The sequence below is a fragment of the Lissotriton vulgaris genome, chromosome 1_1, assembly GCF_964263255.1.
Source record: "Lissotriton vulgaris chromosome 1_1, aLisVul1.2, whole genome shotgun sequence".
NCBI classification, from domain to species: Eukaryota; Metazoa; Chordata; class Amphibia; order Caudata; family Salamandridae; genus Lissotriton; species Lissotriton vulgaris.
In genome coordinates, this window is record NC_141685.1 from 1,680,383,431 (window position 1) to 1,680,394,195 (window position 10,765).

Here is a 10,765-nt window from a genome sequence, read left to right on the forward strand (position 1 = left end):
GACACTGGATGATATGAACAATCTTAAGTGATTTATCATGGAGAAACATTTCGAAAAAACATAGATAAGAAAAATCTTGATAACTTGTCATTTTATTGTAGATCATAAAATTAATATTTAATGTTTTAAATACATGAAAATTTAATAGTGATACTTTGTTCCTCTAACCTGTGGATGATGTCAACAACGATGCACACTCTTAAAATGCAAGATACAGTCAGGGATGGACGTATATTATCAAAATAAAATAACCTACAAGTCTCAGACCACCAACTGCAAGGTGTAAAAATGATCATCAAGTATCACATTTTCTGTTGACATTCAGTTGAAAAAAACCCTCAGTCTACTTGATAAGCTTCATATTTTGGAGCTCTCCAGCAAACTTCGGCATATTATTGCTACTTTATTGATACTATTTGTATGCCTTTCTTACTTGTAAAGTTTAAATTCGATAATGAGAGTCTGTGCACTTTATGTGCCCTTCATATCTGCTCAGTGACCTACTGTTTGTTGCTTTGCTCATATTCGGCCTCCTTGCACCATCTTTCCAATGTCGTGATCCTCTTATTACATTTATTTATTTGACTTTACACTTCAGATTTAGTATCAGAATTTAAAACTCTTATCAGTAGGACTCCAGGTAGAAAATACAGGCTTTATGTCCAGCAAGTTTCTACTCATTGCATCAATGTGTCATAATCGATCAGAATATTCTTGTATTCTTCACAAAGATGGTTTTGATATGAAGCCATAAGCACTTGCACATAGAGTGAATAGTGTTGACCTGTGCAGCCTGACTGCCACTCTTCACGCAAACTATGATAACAACTAGAAAGAACCAACTCTCTTTGCCCAGGAGAAAGGCAATTCGTACTGAAGAGTTCCAGGTGCAGTCATGTCTAGCAGTGACATATTTATACTTATGAAACTGTTCCCCTAGCGGACAACGCCATTACAAATCTGTCTTTCCTTTTTTAGTTTTTGTGCCAATGCCTTGTTCCATTCTGCTTCACAGCCCCTGCCCCATTTCTCACCTCCTAGTGTTCTCACTTTGTTCAGGTATTCCTCCTTGTATAATTTTCTCGTTTCATAACCCTTTACTGCTCTCACCTTTGAATGTGTGTTGTTGTTATCATGTTTCCCTTAAGCTAGAAGATCATTTTGGTATATTGCCCCTGTTTTCCACTCTCTATTATTGTTTTTAGCTTCGTGGTGGTTCTCCTGACTTGTTTTATTGGCCTTCATAAATATCTGTCACTTTCGTTCTTTCTTACTTAGTTTTTTAAAAGTGCAACTCTTCTTTATTATCCCCATTAACATATGAAAGCATGTGACTGATGGACCTACTTGTGTATCCTTTCTTAACACATTGTTCAACCGACAGCCCCTCCTAGTTTGAAAGAGGCATCTGAAGAAATGTCATTACCACTTTCATGCGTATCACTCTCTCTGCCAGGAAAGTAGATGTTAACCACCGTTCTGAAGCTACCCTTCCCAAGGGTCTTCTGAGTAATCTTGATTTTCCTTGGGGTACTGTTCCCCCTGAGGATTTAACAGGAACCGGAGCCTATGAGACTGGCATTGCTGAACAGTTGAACCCTTTTACCAAGATTCATCTCCTTCTGATGAAGGACCTAGAGTCCGAAATGGGGGGCACAAAATTAGTCTATAATATGATAATTTATTGATTCCCCAAGAAATCACTGTTGAAAAAACTAGTGATTGACGGATGTCATTCAATAAAGGAGACTGAACTTTTAATAACACGTTGTTTCAGGTGGTGTAATCATGAACTAAAAAGTGTGATGTCGGGGTCAGCACTTTAAGCAGTGAATCTGGTTGACTGTCTGTTGACAAACAGCAAGCTGCCCTGGTGAGATGATTGAAACATGAATAATAACCAGGAGGAACTTACCATACAGTCATTGGTCTAGATTCAGAGCTGGTCGGAATCAAGGTGCCTTTTACCAACTAGATAAATAACGATCCCTTGCTGCACATTATTTATTGGGTGCAAGAAATAGTCTACTATGAGTGAAACAACATGAATATTGTGATACTAACCACACCGAGTGCTCATGGTACAGTAAATAAAATACAGGTTTCGCTTCTTTAATTCTGGTAGGTGAGATATTTGATGCACTCAGAAATTACTGGAATCAGTAAATATCACCTAAGACGTATTCTGAGCCCTGTACATACAGGGGTTTACACAGTAGCTGGAAAACACCAACTCACTCGGGGTCCTTGAAAATGACCTGGAAAAATGTGGACATATTTCTAAGTGAATTTTGGGAAAATCTAGTTCCAAAAGATGTGTTTATTAACGCATATTAGATCAGTAACTTTGGAAGGATCTAAAGGCTACTTTACAAAGTGCTATGGGAGTCTTCTGAAAAGGATTTTGTGGATAATTTATCCTGTTATGTCTTTTAAATTACATTTTGTTATTAACTTTTGTAAGGCTTGTTAGTATTTATACACTGCAATACAAGCAGCAACTTTAGAAATTCTCCTCCAATGAATATTTGTAAAAGGTATTGGCAAATTGTGTATTTTTAGAGTACACTTGTTCAAACCTGGTAGTGTTAAAATGATATATTTACTGGACCAGGATTAGAATCTAGGTTCCTAGGTTTAAGCAGTTTAGGCAAAAGACTACAATTCACTGCACTGCCAACCAGTGGCATCGTAAACCAATGCTACTTTACCTTTCAATGTATAGGTTTTTATACTGCATGAGTTAGCATACTCAATCAATCAATCAGGTGTCTTGTAAGGCACGACTACTCATCTGTAAGGGTCTCAAGGCACTGGGGGGGGAGGGGTGGATGGACCAACTGGTTCGTCAAGGATGTTTTGGTTCATTCGAAGAACCAGGTCTTGAGGTCCTTCCTGAATTGAGGCAGTGACGGTGATTGCCTGAAGTGGAGAGACAGGGTGTTCCAGGTCTTTGCTGCAAGGTAGAAGAAAGATCTTCCTCCGGATGTGGTCTTGTGGATATGTATGGCAGTGGCCAGGGCCATTTTGTACTTTTTAAGCTTTCATAATACCCCCAGTATGCACCCCTGCCAAATTCGCTGAAGACCTAGGTAGCACTTTAAAAGTGTTCATGATGCCTATTATAACTCATTGTAAGCTTCTGTAATTCCCCAGCCAGAAATGATTTCTATAATGCCATCTATCACTTTGCAATGTTCCACATTCTCAAGCCAATATTATTTACAAACTTACACTTAGGCCACATGGCAAATTATCATGATGCCCAATGAGCCTATTTTTCATGTTCATAATGAGTCAGCTAACTTAAGTTGTAAGTTTCCAAAAATGCTGCTGTTATGAACAATTTGTAAATGTCATAATAGTGCAATTGGTAGATTAATTGCTGCTTCTCGCAAACTGTGCCTTTGCGCAAAGGATGGTTCAGTGTAACTCACCCTCAATGTTAAGTCAATGGGTGATAATAGGTAGAAACAGGGAAAGTTTGTAATACACCTTGAAGGTAATATACAAGCGGTCTATAGCAGCTGGCCGCGCTTGGCTAAAATATCACATTCTCAATTTTCTCTACACAGAAACAGTCTTATTCTCTCCTATCTGATGCATCTCATTGGCTTCCACCGATGCTTCTGCAAGAAGTTTGTATTTCCCTTTTGAGAGATCACTATACACACTAGAGAGGTTGCAGTCTCACTTTCTTGAGCCCCGTGACACTTAAAGATTTGTGCTTCTGACTTGTGGGAACAGTTGTTAGAGTAACAACCAAAAAGACAGAATCGCTGAAGGCTCCTAAAGCTCTCATTTACAACAAAAAATGTTTGTGCAGTGAAGTACTAAAAAATGAAACTGAGGTTTAGATTACAGGCGACCAACATTTTAGGGTGCCATGAGCAACACGTTGCTTACTAGCTACTTGTTGAGGAGCACTGCCATAAATGCTCTGGGATGCCTGGACCTTTTTTATTTGCTGGCTAGGTAATTATTATAGTAGAAATACTACTGTGGCATCAAATGTTCATTGTTTTATCTATTGTTATTTAAAGAAATTAAAGCCATAGTCAATGCAAATTGCGAACGCCAGTGAAAGTTACATTCAATACATTGTCCTGCTATTATCCGGAAAGTGTTAATGCATGAAATGTATTATAAGGGAAGGGCTTCTGCTCTGCTTTTGATTAATCTAGGTATACCTGACAAAAGCAGTGGGTCTGACTTTTTTATCAATGCACTGCTCATGTTGTTTTAGGCACCTAGAAGGGATTTTGTGTATTAGGGGCGAGGGCCTGCTGGTGCACATACTATAACCCAATATTATACGTACCTCCTTCATAGGGAGATCAGGATACATTTTGGGGGTTACTTGACCTATGGGACCGTTCCTTGTTGTTCAATCTCTGTAGGTTGTAAGGTTCTTTGGAGGCTGTCCCCATAGGTATTTCCACCAGATTGCATATGCGTGTTAATTTGTACACAGGCTTCAGTTTAGTATGTAAAAAAGTACCTATCCGTTCTCTAAGAAAGAACACAGATTAAACAGTTATTTATTGTTGGCTGATTCTTGCATTGATGAGTTCTGAGTAAGTTGCTACCCTGAGAGTCAAAGGCTAAAAAGGGGCACTTGGTTTACAGTACAGGGGTCCAGGACACCAGGGGTGAACGACCCCAGTTGTTACAATTGGGTTTAAATGCATTCGGACTACCCTAGGACCTTCTTACCTGTATTTCTCACAAGTAGTCTAAAGTGGTATTTTGTACATGGTGGAGTCCTTGAATGAGGCAATGAAGGCATCTTAGTATTGACTGAAATTCCAAAGCCTTCTAAGGTAACCCTGTTGCTTGAAATGCACTATTATGTGAACAACTGACATGCTTGAACAAAATACAGTATTTCATTTTGTTTGGTAGAGTCTGTTTAGGGATATTTAGTTTGTTATTAGCAAGTGCCCTTCACTCGTACAAAAGAGTTGTGTTTTACAATGCGAAAGTTTACTTTCAGGCTTGGTACCTAAATGCTGGTCAAGGGATTAGAAATCTGCTACTTTAATTCAAACCTGTAACTGGCCCTAAGAGAGAAAGGCTGCAGGGTAAACTTGATTTAACTTTTGAGCCTTGTTTCATCCCGTGTTATGGACATTTACATTTGTGAATATTGGCAAATAAAACACTAGACCACTTCATAAATAACAGTAGCTTAGTCCCTTATTTATATGTATAATAAAATATTTTTTATGCACTTTCTCATTTTTAGAAGCCTGTGCGCCAGCATGAAATATATTCACAGTAGGGCGCTATCACCCATAAAAGGGTTATGAGTTTAATTCGTAAAAGATCTGCCTTTTGAAGGATTTGTATCACAACATCCATTCACCCAAGAAAGGTGTTATATTTATCCTATTTCTTTGATGATTTTTATCCCCATATACTTAGTATCTGCCTTTGTTCAGTGGCCCCATAAATGGCAAGCTACTTTTTGCAGAAATATGCGCCCTGCAGCAATTATAATGATCATGCAAACATAATGAAGATGCTAATAACCGAGGCAACATAATTAGCAACGCTATTCAGAGATAGCCTGCTTCATGTTCTGGAAAGAAATCAATACCACATATGGTGGGAATTACAGAGAAGTTATAATTAATATATTGAGTAACTTAAATACTGTAATTACTGAGAAGTCAAATCCTTGGAGACAAAAATATTTCTCTTTGTCTTGAGCGTTGCCTGTGTGTCAACAATGAAAAACATGTAATTGGTGCTTGTGTAGGACACAGTAGACAGCACGGGACTGCATAGAGGTCTTAATGCTACATGATAAAGCACTTTGTATAGGTCAGGGCTTTGGTGGCTTAAGACATGGCGCACTAGAGATTTCCTTATTTATTATGGCTTCTTTGCATTAGAATTGTAGTAATTTTTCTGTCTAAATAGCAAAGGCCATTTCATCACTAATATTCATCACTAGTTCTTGATTGCAGGCAGCCAACGTCAGAGGTGATAATTATCACACCCACTAATATCCGATATTGAGATGCACTGGATGCAGTAACTACCACCTATTCTGACTTATTTGGGCAAAACATGCAGTTGTTGTTGATTGCTTCACCAAAATCTACATGGTGTGGTAAATATCGTGCCATTTCCCTGTGTGAGATTACAGCCGGTTTTCACCTGCCAATATTTAACAAAGGGTGTGAACTTTATCTCACCTGATAATTACCGGGTGCAATAAACATCTCATCAGTTATAATTGCGATTTCTGGGAAAACAGGTGAGCCACCTGTAATTGGGCCCCTGTGTGATAATTAGGGCTCCATCTTTATGGTATTTTGATTTTTTTACATTTCATTATTTATTTATCTAGGTTTTCATCTTCTTGGTATTTATAGACACATTATTTGTTAGTGAGACAATTAGTTACCACTAGATTGTGTACACATTTATCTGATAAATGCACCTTTGCACTTCAATGTTTGTAGGATATTTGTACAAGATGCCACCCAATACAAAACAATGAGCATTACAGTCCTACCACTGCTGCTGACATTTTTGCTAACCTTTTTTTAAATTGAATTCCCTGGCCTATTAGTATGCACAACGTCTGTCTTGGCGGGCATAAGTGACAGAGAAGAGAGAGGCTCAACAGTAGATCCAATTTCTGTTTTAAAAAAGAAGCAGAGAAAAGCTAACAAAGTATTGCATTATTATTTATGTGTAAAAATGAGAAAAAGATATTTGAGCCCTAATCATAATGCACTAGGGCGCCCTTACTGCGGCAGTATCAAAGGTTAAAGAAAACCTCACAAAAGACCCCTTTTCAATTTCCAAATTAGGGATAAAATCTTACTAAATACAAAAGGATGTTTCTGTCGTGATTGACTGATTTTGATTGTTACTTGCAAAAAGAAAGTGGCAATAAGCGGCAGTGGTTACAAAATACATGAAAATATTCCATAATAAACAAATAGTTATCTGTGAAAGCTGACTTACATTGTACAAACAATTCAAAATGAGGTGCAGTTGATGTCTTTACTCAGAAGGTGAAAGGGGTCGGCCCACCAACCACAATGGAAGACTAGCCTGTTATGTTGTCTATCCTTCCCAGTCCGATTTAGTAAATGTGACTGAGTTTGATAATAGTAATGTCCACAATTTACAGAGTTACAAAACAACAAAATATGTTGTAGCTTGCACAATATAAAAAAGGGTATACATACCTTTCAATGAATACAGAATTCACAGAGTGCCAAAGTAAGCCCAGATGGGGCTTGGTTTTGTTTGTATCAGTCAATTGTTGAGAGTGGATAATGACTCTAGTGTGGAGGAGATGCTCTGGAGGCATCTCTCAAAACCCTAACCTGACCATTGATATTGCATTGTGATGTATTGTTCTTTAAAGATGTGCCTTTCCATCGCTTTCCTAAGTTGGAGCAGTCTTGTTGGTCCTGATAAATATGAGGATGTTGTTTCAGATCCTGAGTGCATAGATGCGTGGATAAAGTAGATGATGAAAGTCTGATTATTTGCATGTAGTACATACCAACATCATGACCCATGGCACCATACCTTTCCACATGTTTGGTGAAACAATTCGGTATGCCTCCACCTCCATATTGTTTAATCATTTACACAATTCCTTATATCACTCTTCTGATATGACACTTTGCTATGTATGATCAAACTTTCCAAGTACTAACAGTTTTTTCTTTTGTTTTCCCACCAGATCCTTACTGCCTTGGACCAAGACGGCCAGGCTGGAAAACAAAAACTTGCCTGCAAACTTGAAGAAGTAATTGGGCTCATGCGCATAGACAGCTGAAAATTGTCCTTCCAGGGTACCCTGGGAGTGATAAACCAAGCCGTGCCTCAGTCAAGATCATCATCTTTACCAAGTGCCAGCTTTGATAGGCTGGAAGCAGAGCTCCGCCCTCAATCCGCTCTTCCCTTTCTCCCTGTGGAAAAACACTGGTAGCTTCCAGAAGGTCCACAGAGGAAGGTTGACTTCGAGACGTAAAGACATTCAGGTGGAGGTCTCAGCTCACAGGTCCCCAGTCGTCTCATTATCAGTATCAGAAAGGGAAACCAGAAGGTTTAATCTGCTGTGTTGCTTGCCGCTTCCTTTGCCATCTCATGGCATGATTTAAATATAAATTCAGTATTATGGGATCATAAATAGGAAACAAATAACAGTTTTCAGTGGTGGGAGTGAAGCCTTTATTCTGGTAAAAAAAAAGGCAGCTTTAGGTGGCCAGATCAGGTGATTTCGCCTGCGTCTCCCTAATTGTTATGAAGAGCAGAAAGCTCCAAGAGTTGGAAATAATGGCGACACTCAATATAAAGGCTTTTCAGGCACCCCTCCATCCATTTAGCTTTATCTGGATAATCTGTGACTGCAGCCTTTCACCTTGCTTTCAGGTGGACAAAGAAACAAGCACATAGGTCAAGAATAACTTATCCAGATTCTGGTCAACTCAGTAGTTCAACCTTACAGTTTCATGTACAGTTGTTTTTGATGATCCTGGAGCAAAATCCGGCCGACATTCCTCTTGCAAACAAACATGTTCCTTTTCAAATATTGATATACCATTTCCTAAATGAAAGTTTACCCTGTTATGGATACAGCTTCTGTTTTCTAGGAGTGAGCTGAAACATGGCTGCAGGAAGGCATACTTTGGCATACATTGTAAGGGCATGAGTTGGTAGTTTGCAGTCTCCCTTGTCATGCCACTGGGCATAAATATATGAAAATGACTTGCTCTCCAAAACTGGAACAATGAGATCCTGCAGCAAACTGGTTGCCTTTTGCAGTCAACATTTGAGAGCATGTTACAGTGCTATCTGGTCATTACTCAAATCTAACCCAGTCTGCTGTTTCAGTGATTTGCAGTAAAACAAATCTGGCTCATCATAAAGAGGATTTTTCAAGGGGGCAAGCCTTTCATGGGAAAAGCATGCTAGAAAATGTGTAAGAATTCAAAAGTATTTCACAATGAATCATTTTCAAACTTTTTTATTGTCTGATGAAACTGGTTCCAGAGCACAAGAAAAAATCAAAGAAGACATAAAGAAATCAGCACAATTTGGAAAGAAGGCAGTCAAAATAGTGGTGTCCTCGGATGACGGTGACAACAAGTTGATCCAAGCATTATGGGTTTCATAGCGATAGTTTTTCTCATGTCCAGGGTCTAAAGCAGCCTAACTGTTTCTCTATATGGAATTATGAATGTCAGCAGGGTGTGCTTATTCATGCTGTACCTGGTCAAACCTCAACACCTGGATCTTGATTCCACTGGTTGCTCTACCTGAATATGCTGCACTCTGTAAGAGAGTGTTTTGTGTCAAAAGGTTTTAATTCCCACAACAGACATCCATTGTTTTTAAGCCTGTTAATACCTCGTCAATTAAATAAAACCTCGAATTTCCGAATAAGACGGTCTTCGCCAACTGAACTTCTGCTGCTCCTCATCTACCAAACAATTCCATATAAGCCTGTAGAATGGAAGCTACCAACATTAAGGCAAGATCCTATCTTGAGCACCTCCAAGGGACCAGCTTGACTTCTATGCTGCCATTTTGTTTTCTGCTGAGTTGATTAATTTGTTTGACATCTGATCAATTCAATATGCACCTTATGTGGACACTTCAACCAAGGGACTAGGTGAAGAGCATACATATATGGATTCAGAGTTTTAACTAGGAACAATGCTGGCCAGCAGAGCTGTATATCTTAGAAAAAAGGTGCAGATACAAAAATAAATAAAAACCAAAGGTTTCGAAGATGCAAGTGCCACAATGAGAAATGGGTCATATTTTCTTTACTTTCTCTAGAGGTTAGATCATGACGACAAGCTGGCTGAAAGTGTGACTTGTGCTCCCCTGGCATTGGATCTTTGCACATAGGTAAAAAAGGACTTACAGAAAGAAAACTAAATTAAAAGTGTGATTTGCACAACTGCAGAAAGAAAGAGAAAGAGACTAAACAGAGAGAAATTGCAACAGTTCCCTAAATGTTTATTTTTCAATTATTGTGAATTCTTACTACTGTCATTATTGTTGTTACTTTCTCCAGCCGGTACATCATTATTCTTTTTTGTTCAAGAATCTTAGAACTGAACTCCTCAAAGAACTTAACAAAAAGTTGAAATCAAAATAATAATCATTTCCACATTTATCATTGGGCGCTTTAAAGCTTTCCCACTGTCCTCCCACTGCTGTTTTTGTTTTTTGTTTTTGTTTTTATATCTCTCGTTGTTCCCTTTTGCCTTGAAATCTGCCTGATTTGTGCTGTGAATGTGTGGAGTTCTCCTTATGGATTCCCTGAGAGAGAACGTTGGCTTCCCATGACCTTTATTTTATTATTATTATTTTTTATTAAAAGCGCATGTTAATACAAATAAATCCGGGAAGTTAAGCAAACAAAAACGCCTTGAAGATGATGTGTATGTGGTTGCTTTTTACATACTTTCACTTTCTTGATTTTCCATTGTTCTTTTTTTAAGAGAATTGTTGTATTTCTGTTTGCCTGGAAGCATCAATCTGAGTGGTCTGTCATGTAATTATATTCTCCTTGAAGGTGGAACCTTTATCTAGCACTTTGAGGGTCTGGGCCGTCCTGAACCTGCTGAAACAGGGAATACATTGAGGTCAAATCATTATCGGTGCTCCACCATATACTGTTTTCTCTAGCATGAGGACTGATGTCACTCCATTTGTAGAGAGAGTTATAATGGCATTACTCTAAAGGAAGGAATTACAATTTTGCTCTCAA

At 38.5% G+C, this 10,765-nt stretch overlaps 1 protein-coding gene across 1 annotated transcript in view; it reads left to right on the forward strand.

Annotated features, from left to right (window-relative positions):
• PLXNA4 (plexin A4) overlaps positions 1-10,419 on the forward strand; it is a 1,023,024-nt gene extending 1,012,605 nt beyond the window's left edge. The window contains exon 32 of the mRNA XM_086918924.1: positions 7,721-10,419. Coding sequence (XP_086775050.1) covers positions 7,721-7,816 — 96 coding nt within the window. The 3' untranslated portion in view covers positions 7,817-10,419. The remainder of the gene's footprint in view (positions 1-7,720) is intronic.
• Positions 10,420-10,765: the final 346 nt, after the last annotated feature.